Source organism: Peromyscus maniculatus, chromosome 1 (assembly GCF_049852395.1).
Source record: "Peromyscus maniculatus bairdii isolate BWxNUB_F1_BW_parent chromosome 1, HU_Pman_BW_mat_3.1, whole genome shotgun sequence".
Lineage (NCBI taxonomy): Eukaryota > Metazoa > Chordata > Mammalia > Rodentia > Cricetidae > Peromyscus > Peromyscus maniculatus.
The window spans coordinates 114169277-114189096 of record NC_134852.1 but is presented as its reverse complement, the minus strand read 5'-3'; the positions used below and the strand labels follow the sequence as shown (position 1 = coordinate 114189096).

At 37.2% G+C, this 19820-nt stretch overlaps 2 protein-coding genes across 2 annotated transcripts; both read left to right on the top strand.

Moving 5' to 3' along the window:
- Nucleotides 1-1246: 1246 nt before the first annotated feature.
- Nucleotides 1247-2206, top strand: Or51g1 (olfactory receptor family 51 subfamily G member 1). The gene has a single exon (XM_006993357.1). The coding sequence runs from the start codon at nucleotides 1247-1249 to the stop codon at nucleotides 2204-2206; it is 960 nt and encodes a 319-aa protein (XP_006993419.1).
- A 9660-nt stretch (nucleotides 2207-11866) lies between these two features.
- On the top strand, nucleotides 11867-12805 carry Or51g2 (olfactory receptor family 51 subfamily G member 2). Its single transcript, XM_006993347.1, has one exon. It carries the CDS (start codon nucleotides 11867-11869, stop codon nucleotides 12803-12805), a length of 939 nt encoding a protein of 312 aa, XP_006993409.1.
- Nucleotides 12806-19820: the final 7015 nt, after the last annotated feature.

Here is a 19820-nt window from a genome sequence, read left to right as displayed (position 1 = left end):
GCCAAAGGGATTGTGACCCATAGGTTGAGAACCTCTTCACTAAGGAGTCATTCAATTCTAAGATTCAGATACTATAAGCTTCCTCATACAATGTTGTGGAAAACTGTCACCATGCATAATAAGCAATGACCTTCTTGAAATCACAGCATATTGTAGTTACCTGCAAGATACCTTTACAAAATCAGGCCTGTCAAAATTTCCTTGTGAAAAGAATGGGAACAAGGCCATTGGGACCTCACCTGAGATTAAGACTGAACTCTCCTGACCTAAGGTGCATGTAATTCTGTCCAATTTTATGTGGTCATGGGATGTACTAGAGAATACAGTCAATGGAACAATGGAGTTTAGGAGCCATTGCCCATGCTGTGGTGGGAATTTTCAATGTGCACCTGTTTGAGAGTCACCCACCTGAAAATAACCCTTCATTAACACATCTGCATGTGAACTCAGTAAACTGATTGGTTCACTTAGCTAAACTTGGTTGAAATCATGTCTTTGGTCCTTGCTGCCTTATTAGTGGTTAATAAACTTTTATTTATTATCTCCCTAGGAAACTAATGTAATACATCAAAAAGCTACTGTATAGGTTCAGGAAATATCCCACTCTGTTCATAAGTTCTGGGATGCCAGCCAATAACTTCTGAATACTATTTTAAATCTCCCCCTGTAGTCTAGAAAACTTGGAATGAAACAAAACACTCAGGCAAGTGAATATATTTGAAGGCATAGTGTGTCAAGCTAACCCTAGTAGACATTTCTGCATTGTACTTTTTAGTTTGAGTTCATCGTGCATACAAGGTGATTGTGAATGCTTCAGTTATTAAATAGACAACATTTCTAGAGGATAAACACACCAAAACATAATATATGAGGTTGCCTCATTGAATATTAGAGAGACCAGCACTAGAAGACATGCTGCCATAAGGCTAAGTTTCATAGAATCCATAAGCTATAGCAATCCATTATGATCATCCACCCTGCTGCTGTAGAAAGGGTACTAGATGAAGTCCCCCATCTGCAGATTCTTCCTGACTCGATAGTCATTTAGATGACAGTGGATTCAGTTCTCTCTAGAAAACTTGGAATGAAACAAAACACTCAGGCAAGTGAATATATTTGAAGGCATAGTGTGTCGAGCTAACCCTAGTAGACATTTCTGCATTGTGCTTTTTAGTTTGAGTTCTCTCAATCATTTATGTGGAATATATCTTATGCCTTAGGTTGGCGAATATAAGATTGTAAAGCCATGGTCACCATTTACAACAGCAGTCTCCAAAAAGCCACTTTCTTCCTGACAGGCTTCCAAGGTCTGGAAGAGCTCCATGGCTGGATCTCCATTCCCTTCTGTTCCATCTACTTGACAGTGATTTTAGGGAACCTTACCATTCTCCATGTCATCCGAACTGATGCCACCCTCCATGAACCCATGTACTATTTCTTGGCCATGCTGGCCCTCACAGACTTGGGCCTTTGCCTCTCCACACTGCCCACTGTGCTGGGAATCTTCTGGTTTGATGCCAGAGAGATTGGCATCCCTGCCTGCTTTACTCAGCTGTTCTTCATCCACACCTTGTCTTTAGTGGAGTCATCAGTTCTACTGTCTATGTCCTTTGACCGCTACGTGGCCATTTGCAACCCACTGCGTTATTCTACCATCCTGACACCCAGAAGAATTGTGAAGATGGGGCTGAGCTCAGTACTGAGAAGTGCCCTCCTCATTCTCCCATTACCATTCCTCCTTAAGCGCTTCCATTATTGCCGCTCTCATGTGTTAGCCCATGCCTACTGTCTGCATCTGGAGATTATGAAACTGGCCTGCTCTAGCATCATTGTCAACCATATCTATGGACTCTTTGTTGTGGCCTGCACTGTGGGTGTGGACTCCCTGCTCATCTTCCTTTCATATACCCTTATCCTCCACGCTGTACTAGGCAAAGCCTCCCGCCAGGAACGCCTCCGTGCCCTCAACACCTGCATCTCCCATATCTGTGCAGTGCTGCTATTCTACATCCCCATGATTGGCTTATCCCTTGTGCATCGTTTTGGTGAGCATCTTCCCCGCATTGTACACCTTCTGATGTCTTATGTGTATCTGTTGGTACCACCCCTCATGAACCCTATTGTCTACAGCATCAAGACCAAGCAAATACGCCAGCGTATTGTCAAGAAGTTTGAGTTTGTAAAGTCACCTAGGTGTTTTCAGTAGAATTAGAAAAAGTTTGGCCATATAGGCCACTTTATTATAGTTCATCTATGTTGTGGGAAAATATCATGATCTCACTTATTAACAACAATAAAAAAAAAAGTAGGTATACAATTGACAGTCTGTGTGACATTGAGGGAGTTACTTACCTCTCTGACTCTTTAGTTTTCACAATTGAAAGAACATAGAAATAAATATAATACCTTCCTTTCCTGCGGGGATGTTGCAGAGTTAAATGAGGCAATTCACAGAAATCTCCAACACAGTGCCTGGCAAATATATAATTCTCCATGTATACCAATGTTTATAATGTGAGAAAGTACAAACTGGCACATTTCCTCTTTCAATCCTCTCTTGACAATGGAATTTAATTAGTGGTTCTCTTTTAAATTTACATTTTTATGTATTTTATTGCCTTATTATCATAACAGTTTTTATTCATTTACACATATCCATACCCACACTCACAGTAGTGAATTTTCATGAGGATGCCTCTTATTCATACGTGCACAGGCATATACATGGGCACACACATGTGTACATGTGCACACACACAAACACACAAACTCACACACACACATGTACACCAAGAGAACAGATGCCCTCAAATTTTGAAGAAAGATATCAAATTAAACCAGTATAAGATTTAATAATGGATAATCTTTAGAAGAGGTCATGGAAGCAGGGATTTATCAATCATGAACTGAGTAAGTACTCAAGGGACTTGACTTCTTCCTTTACCTACTGTAGGTACAACCCAGATAAGAATAAAAGATAAAAGTATTGTTGTTCTTTGCAAAATATTCCTATCTTCTGTATCTACTCAAATCAATGATGCATACATATGCACACAACATGCATGTGCACACACACACATACATGAGCACACACATTACTGTTGTTCTTGTTTTTTCTATGTGTATGTGTGTGTTTGCTGTTCCCTGATTATTTGTATTTGGTACTTATTTTTTCTGTTGCCCAGTTCGTTCGTGTGAAACAGTTTGTCTATTATCACATTATATATATATATATATATATATATATATATATATATATATATATATATATATATAAAGCAAACTATGACATTTTATATTCTGACACAGAACAATCATCTTCTATGACTTCCCTTAGAGTCATGAGAACTAAAAGGGTTTCGTTCAACCATCTCTTTCTGTCTAGCAGTTTAATTTCAGATACAATGAAGGAAGCTATTGTAAGAGAAACAAAGTAGGAGAAAGAAGCAACTAGAAATGCTACAAGGTTTACTGCATTTACACATGATCAATTTTAGGTGTTGGCCCTTCACATGTAGAGAAGGCAACAAAAAATAAAACTATGAAAGTAATCATGCTTGCATAACATACATAGGCATGCCTAGCAACAAAGGTAGAGCCTAAGCACATAAAATATATAGATTCCTATGAACATGCATCCTAATGGATTCCACCCTTCCTGTGGTCCATGTGCCTTTTGTTCAATCATCATGTGATTACTGAAAATGCCTGATGAATCAACTTTTCTTTGTCTATGTTGCCTGTTTCTTCAGTTCTCATGATGCCCTAAGACCATCCAGTGATCACTTACCACCATTTGAGACATAGTCCATGCTTATTGCTATCAGAATTCCAGAGAGAGGACTGCTATGAGTCAGGAGTTGGTGTTGTCCCTCCCTGATCTAAAGTAATACCTGTCTTGCATGCAAACACCCATCCCTCTGCCAACACCAATTTCTCATGAACTTAGCAAGCTCTCACCCAACTGTCAACTCCAGTAAAGGCCTTGCAATGTCACTGTATGTTTGCTGTGTTTGCCACTCTTATTTCTGCCTCCTTCATTCTTACACAGAGCGACCTGCAGGACAGACTCTAGTAGCTGCTTTCTTATGAATGTGTCTTCTGCTTTAACCTTGATTACTCTTTTTCTTCTTCTTAATAATTCTGGAGACGGAACTCAGGTCTATGTGCATATTATGCACAACCTCTGGCACTGATCTTCATAGATTCTACATTGCTCTTGAAGTACTGGGGACTCTTACTCCTCAAATTAATTAATTAATTATTATTATCACCATAACTTGTTTTGAATGGCTCTGATTTTTCAATTTCTGTACAAATTATTAACATTAATATTACCTAAAGATATGCTTGTAATTTTAAAATAGTCATAATGTTCATCTAATAAAATGTCAAAAACAATCATTTTTATTGTAATTTTCTCAAATTATTTTTATTTGGTAACATCTACAACAATGAAATGGATTATTTCCTCTCCAATTATCATATAAGTCTTTTAGAGACAAGAAACAGTAACATTAACTATTGTAATCAATATTACATATATCTAATAAAAGATAGCCTAGAACCACATCCAAATCTACCTTACTTAAAAAGCTGCACTTCTTAAAGCTGGGCACTTTAGGCTTAGTGAACTCTAGCTTTTACACATTGTATTCTATTTTTCTTTACAAAAACTCATGGAGTCTTAAAGCTGACGGGATAAACTTGTCTGTAATATAAATCATTCTCTATGTTCTTTCTGATTAAAATTGTTAAAGGTGAATCAAAGATTAATCACATTTCTTTTTTTTCTCTCTCTGTCTCTTTATCTCCCTTTCTTTTCTACCCCCTCCCTCTTCATAATGTGCCATTCAAACTTAGCCAAAATATTTCTAAGACTAGTTTTATTATTCAAGGGGTCAGGTTTAGAGATGTTAAAGAAGAATTATCACAGGAAGTAGAGAATAAAATGTATTATTTTATTGTATACAAAACATTTTTGCTATAAAATGTGTTGAATTTTATGAATAAAATATATTCATAAAAGGGTGGCAGGATTGAGGATATATAAGTGCTGTAGTTTAGATCATTTCTAACTTGTAAGAACTGAGACTGTAACTATATTTAGACACAAGGTCATGAAGCAGGGAGAAAACAGAGTCAGTAAAGTAGGACTAACATCTGATAAGTGATGTACTTATAGGAAGTGATTTTAACACTTAAAGAGAAGGCAAGACTGCATCTGCACAGGGTAAAATATGTAAGGACCATTGTTTGAAGGTGACCCATGCAAACCCAGAAGAGAACATCAGAATTGTATTCTGGATTTTGATACCTTTCAACTGTGGAAAAAACAAACTGCTGCTATAAAGCTCCCTAATCTAAAGTATTTAGTTATGTCATCCTTTAATTAATATAGCTGGTTCTTGGGTTTGGAAACAACTCCAAACTAAATGTGAAGCTAATTTTTTATAAAGATAATTTCATTATTATTTTATAATAAAAGTCGTAAATCAGAATTGTAATAAATCACAAATACAAACATACACAAAAACACCCAAGTCTTTGTAATGTTCTTTAATGTTAAATTTTCTGATGCACTGTGGTTAGGCTAAGACATTTGAATGATCACTAGCATGACAGTCCATTTTAGCTCAGTCCAGATTACTTGGAGGACTGCAATTTGAATAAACACTGCTTCACAACACCCTCCTGCAGATAGTGTGCTTAACCAAAAGTATAATGGATTGTGGCCACAGAGGAACCATTTACATCCCAAAAAAAATCAGCTAAATCACCAGATAGGAATAAACTGTGACAGGGCTGGAGACTCGGGAAATTTTCTTCATATTCACAATTTGTTTAGTAATTCCTAAACATTGAAAGGGTATTTACTTCTCTGTCTATAATGGCTTCATCATCTTTCCCAGAGCCCAAAAATAAAGGATTACTTCTTTATATCCCTGTATCATCATCTAAAAATAATGGTTTCGTTTGCTTAGATTTGATACCCAAGATTGGATCCAGGCCCTCATAAAAGTTAAACATGAATTCTAACTGAGATACCACCTCCAACTTCTTTTCAGTTTTGAGATAATCACCTTATTGCACAATAACTCACCAGAACTCATGTCTACTTCCACACAATAGTTTGATCTCACTAGCTAACCTTTCCCCATCTAATTCAACTTAACACTCATCAGCCTCTGGAGATTACTATGGTCTCATCACTGCCAAGACCAAGTTTTCAGATTCTGTGTAGGAGTTCTGGCAGGTGGTATTGGTCTTTTTGGGCTACCTCACTAAAGAAGTGATTGTATTTATTTATATATTTTAAAAATTTCATACATGAGTACTATATTTACATCATTTCTATCCCTTGCTCTCCTACCTCCAACTCCTCCTATATAACCCCTCACTCCTCAAATTTGTGACCTCTTTTTCTGACTGTATTATCAATTTTATTATATTATATATTGTTTTGTTATTTTACTACATACACATACCCTACTAAGTCAATTCAGTGTTATCCATATGTACATGTGTTTAGGGCTGAACACTTATTGTTGGATAATTTATCAGGTTGATCACACATGGAGAAAATTTTCTCCCTCCCCCAGAAGCAATTTATTTCCTCCAGCAGTTCTCCTTCTCAGGATGGGACTTTGTGGACTTTCCCCATGCACATTGGCATGTCAATTCATGTGGTCAGTAGTCAGATCTTTTTTAGGCCACCATATCATTGATGTTTCATGAGTTCCACATCCCTGACAGGTCTAGAAGACACAATCTAGCAAAAAGTATCCTTTTCCTCTTAGAATCATTCTATCCTTGTCTTCTACAATGTGTCTGAGCCTTAGGTGTAGGTGTCATGTTTCAGTGTGCCTAGACACTTCATAGAACTCTAGTCACCTCCAACTGCTTCAAAAGAAGCTCCTTTGATGAGAGGTGAGGGCCACATTTATATATACATATGTGTATATACATGTACATACACATATGTACATATATTTGTATATATACATACATAAATATGTATGTATAAGGATATATATTTAGAATACAGTTAGAAGCTGTATTTATTTAGGCAAACAGCAGTAGCAGGTTCTCCTCTAGGGTCTATGATCTCTCCAGGCATGGATAGTTGGCTAGCTTTACAGTACCAGGCATGAGTACTATAGTACTGATCAGACCCTTATTCCAATTAGACCGTTATTGGTTGGTCCCAGGATATGATAATCACTAGTGCACCATTCTGAGTATCTTCTGGGAGTGGTTATTGTTGTGCTTTATAGGCTTTACCACTAAACAAGACTATTGATTACTTTCTTCCTTTGACAACTTATATAGTCTTCTCATACATGAGAGCTAGCCCTCAAGGAAGTCAGTCTTCCAGTTCAACGCAAGCTCAATTCCTCCAAGTCCTATGTTCAGCGTTGGTGGTGTCTTCAACAATAGGGACTTACTTTCACATTCTAGGAGGCAATATTGTTTTGGGTGGTTTTCCTTTTCTGGCACTGGGTATTGTTAGTTTATGGCTCTTGGGTGGAGTATTATCACCATGTGTGGAATAACTTCAATTTTATATACTTAATATAATTTTTTTTTGGGGGGGGGGGTTTCGAGACAGGGTTTATCTGTGTAGCTTTGCGCCTTTCCTGGAACTCACTTGGTAGCCCAGGTTGGCCTCGAACTCACAGAGATCCGCCTGCCTCTGCCTCCCGAGTGCTGGGATTAAAGGCGTGCACCACCACCACCCAGCAATATAATTTTAAATAAACTTATAAGATAGTTTCTTCCTTTTCAAATATCCTTAATGTTACTTATCTCTGCTGCCTCACTCTCCTTCTGTTACTCTGTACCATCTTCAGTTAAGTCCCTCTCCTATTTCCCCCTCCCCCTTTATAGCAAATCTTTCATTTACAAATATTATATGTACTTATCTGTTCTTAGCATTCATGTTGCCATGTTTAATGTATTGAAATGGTAGTGTGCCCTATAATACTATATATAATAAAATATTACCAACAGCACCTACTCTGCTTTGTTGGAGTTGTGGAGAATGTGTAAAACTTTCTCCATATCCTTCAGGTTGGGTCCAAGTGCCTGGCACACACTGAGATGCTCATCTCACAAGAGCTCACTACTCTCTTTTCTTTCCCTTCCAAAGTCTGAGCTAATGAGGCCCAAGAGCCCAGTCTCAGTAGGGAGATGATTAAAAGCAATTGGAAATGTCTCATTGGCACCTCAGTTACTTAAAATCAGTGATTTCTATATTCATCCTCCAGTCTCTCTCTAAGCTCATGGCCTCTAGCTTCAGCTTCCTTCTTCCTTGTCTGAGGTCTGCAGCCTCTGGATTGAACCTTGGTGTGTAATGAGTCAGTTCAGTAGACCAGTGTTTCATGTTCAGTTGTAGCACTAAGAAACCCTGGAAGACTCACCCTGGCTTTGGGGAGGCAGAAAAGGGGCCTTGACTTTGACCACAAAACACTGACAAGGATGTCTCCTGAAGATGACAGTTGCTGCATCAGGTCTTCCTGACTGTGTGGAATCCCAGGTCTGATCTCAGAGCTATCTCAGAGAGCAAATTACGGCTTCCTCATAACCGTCCACTTCCCCAGTGTCTGGCCCAGGAAGTTGCCTTCTATATGGAAATAGTAGAAATACTGATGAGAAGTGGACAGAGAGTTGAGATACTAAAACTGGAGTGCTGAAATGAGATGGACTAGCTATTCTGAGTTCAGCATCCACCACTTCATCTACAAACAAGCTTAACACACCTGAGGAAACTCTCTAAGAAAGAAAAATTCAGGTGTCTAGGAAACTAACTGACTTCCTGGAAGAAAATCTTTTCTGTGAGATGAAATGATTACTCCCTGAGCCACCACAGAATTAGCAATAATAGATACCATCAAAGTTGCTAAATTTCATCCAGAAAAAGATCTCCAAGCAGAAAAACTATAGAAAAGATCATGGCTTAAATCTATCCCCACTCCCAACCTTACTTATAACAACTGTTTTAGTAATAACGAAGAGCAATAAAACTTCCCTTAGATGGAAAAAGTACACTCTGACAGTTGTTCCATTGGCTCTTAATAATTACCTTACTAAGGTCTCAATCCTTGCCAAACCCCAAGCCAGATAAAAGATGTTCATTCTAAAGTTAATGTATCTTGGCTTCATTTTCTGGGTTTTATTTTATCTCTATTTCCCCTACTCCAACCTATCATTATTATGTTTGCTGATTTCTATTCTATTCTCACAATGAAAAGGACAATTTCTAATTCCAAAGTGTATCTGACTTGAGCTTTTAAAAAATAGAAGGTAGGAATTGAAAACCTGATATATCTCTATGTCCTTTGTTATTTAGCCTCCAGACACTCCAGGCTGCTAAGTGTCTGCCTGGATATGTTCACTGGTCTATTTTTTTTTCAGTTTTCACTATGAACATTTTACTTCTGAAGATTTAAGTTTGAATTAGAGCTCCATTGCTTTTCTGGGTGAATACTTGATGTAGGAGTTGATATGATCATAATAATATGTGATTTTCAAAAGAATCAATGGCTTAAAAATTCTAAATGAAGAAAACCTGTAACTAAAAAAAGAAAACCAAACAATATAGATTTTTGATGTTTAAATGGAATAGCATGAAAAAAAAATATATAATTCCTGATGAACACCTAATTTTTGACAATAACAGTCTACAAATAATCCCATTGGAATCTTAGAAAGTTTGCGTGTTAGTTTTGTTGCCTTAATCTGCAAAAGTAGAAATAGTCTTCAAGGCTTTAAGTCAATCCCTACTCCTCCTCCAACTCCAAATTTCCCTAGCCACATCCTTCTCCCAACCTCTTGATTTTTTTCATCAAAGTCTATTGAGTCTAATCAATGCTGTCTTTGTATGCATAAATGTAGAGCCATCTGTTGGAGCATGGGCCACCTAACAGGAGTCATTTTCCTGAAGAAAAATGACTCACCCTACCTCGACAGTCTTTACCTGACAAAGCTTTGAATATTGAATGTTTATTGTCCCTGACAGGTAAGTTTATATAGCAACTCTTCTGGGTTAAATTTGATAATAATGTGAACTAATTATGGAGCAGAAAAGTATGGAGAACTCAGCACAGGGACCCCAAACTGATACCTCCAGCAGCAATTTCTTAAATTTATTAAGGAATCAATTTTTTAAAGGTTTATTAGGCCTTTTGTTTTATGCTAACTGTTGCTGTTTGTCACTAAATTATCATTATGTGACAGAAAGCATGGCAGCTATTCAAGAACCTACGCTCAAAGTAAAAGTGTTGTTACATTCCATTTTGACTATCTCTGTAGTCTCAGAAACCATTGTAACTTTCTTCAAGTTATTAATCATTAGCCAAGTAAAAATTAACTTTCAACCATGAAAGGAAAATATATTGATCACCTGTCATATTTTACAGAAGTGAATAAAGCAAAACCCACCCTGCCTAAGCTCATATTTTATCAATATTAGGAATGGGGCATCATTGCAGTAGAAGTCAAGGAACCAACTGGCAATAGACCTGTGCCCAGTGATTGGACTCCTATGTGGTTATTTTTCAGTCTATAGAAAGATAGAGCCTACCAGCATCATTGGATTTTATTCTATAGACTTTCAAATACTCAGTGTGTAAGAGGGACTGAAGTCACATCCTAACACTTAGGGCCACATCACTCAAATTCCTGGACCTCTAGTGAATCTGCTGCTGACTGAGTGAAGGACTTTGGTTTTACACTGTAGAAATCAGGCATAGTCTGGCAAACCATGGCAACACATCCTCCAGGTCTATCTAGAGTCCTGTGAATTGGGCATGATTTATGAGCTAGAACTGATGAGACTTCCATATCTGCAAGATTCGAGAGCAGAAGTAAGTGAAGGACTTAAGTATCATAACCTTTGTACAATGGTTAAAATTGCAACAGAAAGAGACAGGGAAGTAAGAAAATCAAAGTACAGGAAAGGAAACACAGTAGCATAAATAAAGGAAACAGAAGATGAAAGAAAAGAAGCAGGAACCTTAGTAAAGATCTGATAGAAAAGGTATGTGAAGAGTTTGACCAATGATACAATCATAAGATGTAGGCTCAATAGAGTTGTGAAGAAGAAAACATCACTTATTCTAGAAGAGCAAACAGAGAAATTCCTAGAAGCCAAGGAGGTGAGCTGCTGCAAAAGACCCTCCCCCCAAAAAGCAATGGTCATCATGGTGAAATGCTACAAAGCATAATAAAAATCCCAAAGGCATAGTGCCACAGTCCTGAAGGACCAGATACTCAAGAGATTGAGGCAGGAGGATTGCTTCAACTCAAGAACCAAACCAGTCTGGGAACGTAGCAATATCATAATTCAAAAATTAAAAATCCATGGGTTAAAAGAGCTGGTCTGGAAGCCAGAGCAAAGAGAAAGAGGAGAGGAGTTTTATTAACACAAAAATTTCTCTACTTCATCTCTCAGAAGTTGCACAGGTTAATAAGTCTCTTTACTATTGTGTCTTTGTTACTCATTGAAACTGTGACTGCAAATATTTTCTTCAAAAAGGTACTGATAAACCAGCAAGATGCTTCAGGCTTGTAATTTCAATACTGAGGAGAATGGGCAGGAAGATGGAGAGTGTAAGGTCATCATCAGCTACATAGCAAGTTTGAGGCCAGCCTGGTACACGGGAGTCTCTGCCTTAATAAAAAGAGGAAACCAGAAAAAGATAGAAATAATCTCTTGAGGAAACTATACAGTTCTAGGATTATATGGTTCTAATCATTTTGGTTTTGAATTTCAATTTTGCCAGTTTCAATCCATCACTGACATTTCTCCAATTCATTTCAGGATTTTGGACAGAATCCAGCTCATTCATTCTCTCCATTTACAATGACACCAGGGCCCCTAGGAAATGGCAGCATGTCCTCTACCTTCTTGCTGAGTGGCATCCCTGGGCTGGAGCACATGCACATCTGGATCTCCCTCCCACTGTGCCTCATGTATCTGGTTTCCATCCTGGGCAACTGCACAATTCTTTTTATCATTAAGACAGAGCCCTCCCTCCATGAGCCTATGTACCTCTTCCTGTCCATGCTGGCTCTGACTGACCTGGGTCTGTCTCTTTGCACCCTCCCTACAGTGCTGGGAATCTTTTGGGTAGGGGCACGAGACATTGGTCATGATGCTTGCTTTACCCAGCTCTTTTTCATCCACTGTTTGTCCTTCTTGGAATCCTCTGTGTTGCTCTCTATGGCCTTTGATCGTTTTGTGGCCATCTGTCGTCCTTTGCACTATGCTTCCATTCTCACTCACACGGTGATTGGCAGAATAGGCCTGGCCTCTTTGGGCCGTAGTGTTGCACTCATTTTCCCATTGCCTTTTATGCTCAAACGATTTCCTTATTGTGGCTCCCTAGTCCTCTCACATTCCTATTGTCTCCACCAAGAAGTGATGAAATTGGCCTGTGCAGACATCAAGGCCAACAGCATCTACGGCATGTTTGTCATTGTTTCCACAGTGGGGGTGGACTCGCTGCTCATCCTTTTCTCCTATGCACTCATCTTGCGCACTGTGTTGTCCATTGCCTCCCGGGCTGAGAGACTCAAAGCTCTCAACACATGTGTTTCACACATCTGTGCTGTGCTTCTGTTCTATACTCCTATGATTGGCTTGTCTGTAATCCACCGTTTTGGGAAGCAGGCACCCCATCTGGTGCAAGTGGTCATGGGCTTTGTGTACCTTCTTTTTCCTCCTGTGATGAACCCCATTGTCTACAGTGTCAAGACCAAACAGATCCGAGATAGGGTAACTCATGCCTTTTGTAACTAGATCAGTTCATAAATTTGCTATTTCTGCCAATGCTTGAAATAGAGAAGATAAATATCAGTTTACTCAACAAATATAGAAGGTTGAATAAATCACATCTCTCACATAATTATCTTTTTACAGGTGGATATTGATGGATATGATACATAATGGTATGGTAAATTATACTGCCCCAATATGTCAGCAGAAATACAGCTCAAGAAATGAAATTTCTTAACATTAAGAGATGAAATCTACTCTTCTACATCCCTAATCATTGATTTCTAACTTAATTTGTAAATGTTCTGCTTACACCCTTCTTGTGGAACCCAGATACCACACCTAGAAGACTAAATCCCATGGGGAGATCACATGTAGATGGTCCATCCAACAGACAAAGCTCATACCAGAGCATTAGTTAAGTCAGTGTCAACATCAGTGAGTAAAAATAATTCAGATTACCCGAGCCCTTATCTATCTAGCCTTTCCAGTGGGCAACCAGCGAAGGAATCAATTCTACTGTGAGCCCAATTCTAATACATGATAGTAAACAAAATAATTTTTTAAGACACAAATTTAGGATCAGTTTTTAATTTTGTTGCTCAAAGAAAATGTGAATAGAATGATAGCAGAAAAAAGACATGATCTTCAATCAGATGACATTTCAGGAAAGAAAGGATAAAGAAATCTTTCTTTGGAGTGACATAGTAATCAGCCTTAGAAGACTTATGAGAGTTGGGCCATTAAAGACTGTAGAGGGAGGGGCTTATATCTCCCAAGCTGTTGGAACAGCATGTGTCCAAAGCTGAGTAGAAGTAAACAAGAAACAGTATACCCAGGGAATTAACTCGATTGATTTTTACTTTTAATTTGTATTTATTATCTATGCCTGAGAATGAGTGAGAGGGTAAATGTGCACACACAAAGGACATCAGGTCCTTCAAAACTGAAGTTTAGGGTATTTATGGGCTGTCCATCTTGTTACTTGGATGTTGAGATCCAAATTCAAGTTCTCATAATTGAGTAGCAAGTGCTGTTGACACTGAGCCATTTCTCCAGGTCCAAGGTAATTTTTGCTGTTTTTGTTGCTGCTGTTCCTGTTCCCTTGTATGTCTGGGAAGACTAAGGAAAGGGGAGATAAGTGGAAAGAGATCAATCATAGATAACATCATACAGGTCATAAATACATGCATTAATCAAAAGTGTTCTTTATTCCCTCTCATATGTGCATCAGGATTATACCAACACATTGCTGGAGATTAAAAGTTATTTTCTGAGAAATACATGTTATTGGAACATTTTGATTGGAGATATTTATGGAGAAAATGGGCCCGAATAAGATGCTAGTGAGGGGATTTTAGAACACTAAGAGGGAAGCATGGGGATGCCATGTTCCTGCATAGTAATGCGCAATAGACTTCAAATAAAGACTGGCTAAACACAAAATTCCCTGTCAGAAGCTTATGTGGAACCACATCTCACTCAAGATTGGTCTTTTTCAAGGCCAATAGCACCTAACTTTTCTCTCATACTTGTCACCCCCACAATACACACACACACACACACACACACACACACACACACACACACACACACACACACCATTCACCACCAGAGCCTCATCTTTTGATGAGAAAATCACTTCTACAATGATGTCTATGGATGTACTTTAAGTATCTTTATTTGTGAAGCTTAAGAACATCAATGTATAGAAAATAGTATAAGATGGAACATGATAAGTGGTTTATAACATATGTGTCAAGAAACATACAAACTTCACAGAAATATGAAGCCACTGAAATTTCTGAGGTTTGCCTGTTAATTCTACAAATGAACTCTGTGTTCGTGATGTGGACTCCTGATTACAGTACCATGAGTGCAGTGAACCACAACCTCTGATATATTTTAATGAATTAAAGAGTTACACTGATAGCTTGCTGTCATGTTTAGAAGGCTCTAGCTTATGTGTAACTTGGGCAAATTGCAGTAGCTTGTTTGACAAAATCGTATTATGCTGGTTCAAGTTCAATTTTCTGTTAAAACAACATAGATAACAATTTCCATCTTGCAAAGCTGTCTACATCATTTACATGACAATTTATAAGAATAGATCTTAAGTATTCTCTACAAAAACAAACAAGATAATGCATGTTAGCTTAATTTATCTATTTCATGATGTATACATTATTTAAAATAATATAAATAAACTAAATATATATTTTTTGTTTTCTTTAGAAATATATATATTATATATTTATTTAATAATATAAATAAACTAAATATATATTTTTTGTTTTCTTTAGAAAAATAAGAGAAAAAAGAATCAGGGCACACTGAAGTGGCTAAGTTTACAACTTAAAGAAAAGAAAGTTTCAAAGGAAATCCTTAACAGAGTTTTTTTTTACTTACAACAAACTTCAGTTTATTTTATTTATTAAGCAAACAAAAGCCATGGAAGTATAAAGTCAAACATAACATAGAAAAGGTATAATAAACAAGTAAGACAGGCCAGAAATGGCCCTGAAAAGGGGGCCAGAACTGAATTTCCAGAGCGGCATTTATAAATGAGCAGATCTGGCACACTTCATTTTTAAGAATGATCTCTAGCTTAAGTCTTGTACATCATGTTGATATGATCCAGGTAAAATGGAAGAGAAGTTGTATTCTAAATAAAGCAAGAATTCCTTTAAAAGGCCAAAATGGCAAATTTTATTGGGCTATTTATAAATCGCCTATTTATAAAGGCTATTGCTGGAGGAGAGAGGGTTCCAAATGGATAGAAGAGTATGTGAAACTATATATTTAGTTTATTTATATTATTTTAAATAATGTATACATCATGAAATAGAAAATGGCGCTATTATAATTTTTGCTAAGAACTACTCAAGGCTGGACTTCTAACTCAGTGTCAGTCCTTCCTTAGTTTGTGTGAGGCCCCAGGTGATTCCTAATACTACAGGAATCACTGTAAAAGTAAAAGACAAAATAAGAAAAAGTCCTACTCATGGTGTCGGTAGACTGGGAGGAGGAGACACCTTAGGGTACAGCCAGAAGCTCATGGGGATCAGCACTTGAAGGAGTATAGATGTGGTAACTCATTTAGTATATATTGTGTATCTACTCACACCAGTTTCTGTAGATTTAGGAATAGAGCAGTTGACAAAATATGCAAAACTCTGCCCTTGAGAGCTTCTGGTAGGGTCAAAGAGCCAATAAACATGAAAATGAATAAAAAGCATAATATGGTAGAGATAGAAAATCTTATATGGAAAAGAAAGGTAAGATAGGCTCTGGAAGGTTGCAGTCTTACAAGGGTCAAGGAAATCTTCACTGAGAAGGAAATATTTCAAGAATATGTGGCATAAGGCTATTGCTGGAGGAGGGGGGGTTCCAAATGGATAGAAGAGTATGTGTGTGAAAAATCTAAAATTAGAATGGGTTTATGTCAATAATACCACTGCATCTAGACAGTTAGAAGGGCAAGCATAGCAAGAAAGGAAGAGAGGTAGTTCCTATATAATGTAAGTAAGTCATTGATACATTTTGAATTTCAATCAGAATAAGATGGAAATTCACTGGAAAATTGCTGTTAAGGATATGACATATAAAGAAATGCCTATAGGAGGAAAGAGGGTATAAAAAGCTGGGAGGTTATTGTAATAATACAGGAAATAGAGGGTTCTGGTTGGAAACAAAGGGTAATAAAACAGTAGAAGAAAATGGTTATATCTTCCAAGTAAATGTGATGGAACTTAGTTGAAGAATTGACATTAAGGAGTTTACACATCATTGTAGAGGAATATTGTTATTTATCAAGCCATGTACAAGGATCTCTGTGGCTCCTAGAAGAAAAACTGAAAGTGAAGGAAGCAGAGAGGATAGAAGGAATGGAGAATACCCTAACTTGTTACATTATTCTTTTAATTCAACATGGAATTCATTCTTAGTTCATATATAACTAACTGATTTGTAATAATCATGCCTTGGAAAATATATATGTAAGCAATTAGAAGTCATCCTCACCTGTCTGGGAGGAATGGGAAGGCCCTTTCAACTTGTAACATTACATGCAGACAAAAGCATGTACTGTGAACACGTGTTGCTTTAGTTCCTGCCTGTGTCTCAGAATCACCATGAGAGGCCCAACTCAGTTCAGCTTGCTAACCAGACCTGCCATAAACTCATGACTGAATTGATGGGTTCTTCTGTCCCCTGATATGAGGGTGTGGACTGTCTTGAAGTTAGAGGCTAAAGTCTCTTTTGTTTATATGCCTATGACTCTCTTTAATTTCTTTTGTAAACTTTGGATTCATTTAGAAGACCAAAGGTTCTCAAAAAGTTTTATGGAATTTCTGGGTAGTTTCTGAAACAAATCCAGGGAGTTTCTGATATCACGGGTATTTCTGTAATAGTATTGAGATGTTGTGGTAGTTTGAATGTATTTGGCCCCCATAAGCTTATAGGGAGTGGCACTATTAGGAAGTGTGACCTTCTTGGAAGAAGTGTGGTTTTGTTGGAGGAGGCTGGATGACAAGTGACTTTAATCCAGACTTTGAGCCTGGAGGCCACACCTTTATTCTAGGCCACACCTTCTGTTGGAAATGTGCTACCGTGGGGGCAGGCTTTCAAGTCTTTCTCCCAAGTCACTCAGTGTGACAGTCAGTTGACTTCCTGTTGCCTCTGAGTGAAGATGTAGAATACTCAGCTCCAGTAACATGTCTGCTTGCTTGCTGCCATGCTCCCCTTCCTTATCATCATGGGATGAACCTCTGAAACTGTAGGCAAGCCACCCTCAATTAAATGTTTTCTTTATAGGAGTTGTCATGGTCATGGTGTCTCTTCACAGCAGTAGTGAACCATAATGAAGATAGTTGGTTTGGATTTGGATTTATTTAGATTTTCATTGGCATTCAGTCACACTCTGAGGTTTTCCAAAAGATATAGGACATGTATTATTACAATAGATTAAATACATGTGTGACATTTGGCATTCTACCATTCTTCTATTGAACTGGAAAATTAATAAAATTGGTTTTAAATGTTCAATAGCCCCTTTTCAATAAATTAATTTCATTGTGTTATCTTTCTGAACTGTGCCATGTGTATTAATATGAATTTATTGTCGAGATTTTGACAAATTCACTAACCCATATTTAATGTTAGTTTCAGTTTTGAATATGATAATCATGCCCATGATTCTCTGCTAAAAATAGGCCAAGGAAATACATTTATAATAAGTAGAAAAACACACTCCCCAATGATTTCAGCATACTAGCTCCTAGAATTTTGAGTATGTTGTTGCACATTGCAAAATATACTCTGTAGCTATAATTATAGGTACAGATATTGAGAGTGGGATATCATTTTAATTACAAACCCTTAGAACATTTTCTGATAGTGGTCAGTGTTAGAAACGTGACTATGAACTGTTTTGAGTGCATGTTGAGATGCAACGCTGTTTATTTTGAAGACGGAGGAAGGAAGGGTCCTTGAGCCCTGAACTGCTGGTGATTTCTAGAAACTGGGAAAGATGAGGAAAGATATTATTTTCTGTGACTTCAAAAAGAAATGTTGGCTTATCTATTCTTTGATTTTAGCCCTGTGAGACTCATGTGAGTATTTTAAAGTAAGTGACTACAGGAAGAAAGCATGTCTAATGTATTGAGCCATTTAATATATGATAGTTGGTTATGCAGTAATAAAAAACAAATGTAACACTGCAGAGTTTACCACAAACAGATGCATAAGTGCATTTATGCTGCTGTTCAGAAGAGCAAGGCAGACAGTGTTAACATAGAGAAGAGAAGAATATCCATAAATGATATAAATGAATATGTGGAGACCTACCATTGTGGTATAAATTAATGAGATCTATTTTAAAATTTAAAATGAAGACTAATTTTAAATATGAACTAAGGACATAGCAATGGGTATCAATGAGTGAAAAAGCACATTAGAGGTGCCCCTCAGTAAAGGAGGATCTTCATAGTTTGATGACTGAAACTTGTTTAAGATACAAGGTTACTTCCACATTACACCAGTGTTGTCTTCCAAATGGGGATCATGCTATTTTTCTTTAGTGACTGGTAAACAGCATGCCAGCCTCATGATTCAAGCTTTCTCTTGGATGCTGTATTTAATATTCAGTCACCTGAGACAAATCCAAAAAAAAATGCTCCCATCTTCTAAATCTCCAGTATTTTTTAAAAGTTTGTATGTGTTCATAGTGAAATTGTGGCCTCAGAACCCTAGAGAGAACTTCACAACAGCCTTAATACCTAGCTTTCCTTCCAACTGAACTTTCAAGTAAAAACTCAGCCTTTTAATTGTTCCTTAAAATAGCTCTTATTTACATGAGAAAATGTTAATATACAAATTTTGATGAAAAATATATTCTACCAAATTCAGTGACCTATAGAAATTTAATTTTAAGAGCTACATTTTATTTGAAAAGTACAAACACTATGGCATAACAGACTAAATAGTAACATCACAGGGTTTAAAACTATTTCTTAGGTACTTTCTGGAATGTGCGAATTTCATGTAAATGACATGTTTATTTTACAACAAAAATAAGAACAAACACACAACAATGAAATAAACATACTTGTGCTCTTTCTCTGCCCATCCTAGAATTACCACTTCACAACAGGATCATTAAGCAGTCTCCTTGTCTCCCCCAGATTCAATCTATCTTGAACATGGATCAGACATGTCTCTGCCCTTCAGCCCCAAAGGACTTTCAAATGTGTCTAAAGTTCAACTCTTTTTAGAAACTCCTAAACTCATTTCTGTTATTTCATCCAAAACTCTCACTCAATATTTACCAAATTACTACTGTGTGCTCTGCTAATTTGCTTTCCTTTATGGTATAATTATTATGCATTACAGAAATATTTTATAAATAGTAAATGAAAGATAATGCCTACTCAAATTTTATCAATTCTTTAAAGACTGATTTAACTGCTTAATCACATTAATGTTTTTATTTGAACTCATTTTCAAATGTTAGTTAAGCCTCTCTAAATCATACCATAAC

Excerpts from the sequence above, each read along its gene's own strand:
- Or51g1 (XM_006993357.1), top strand. The coding sequence starts at position 1,247 with ATGGTCACCATTTACAACAGCAGTCTCCAAAAAGCCACTTTCTTCCTG.
- Or51g2 (XM_006993347.1), top strand. The coding sequence starts at position 11,867 with ATGACACCAGGGCCCCTAGGAAATGGCAGCATGTCCTCTACCTTCTTG.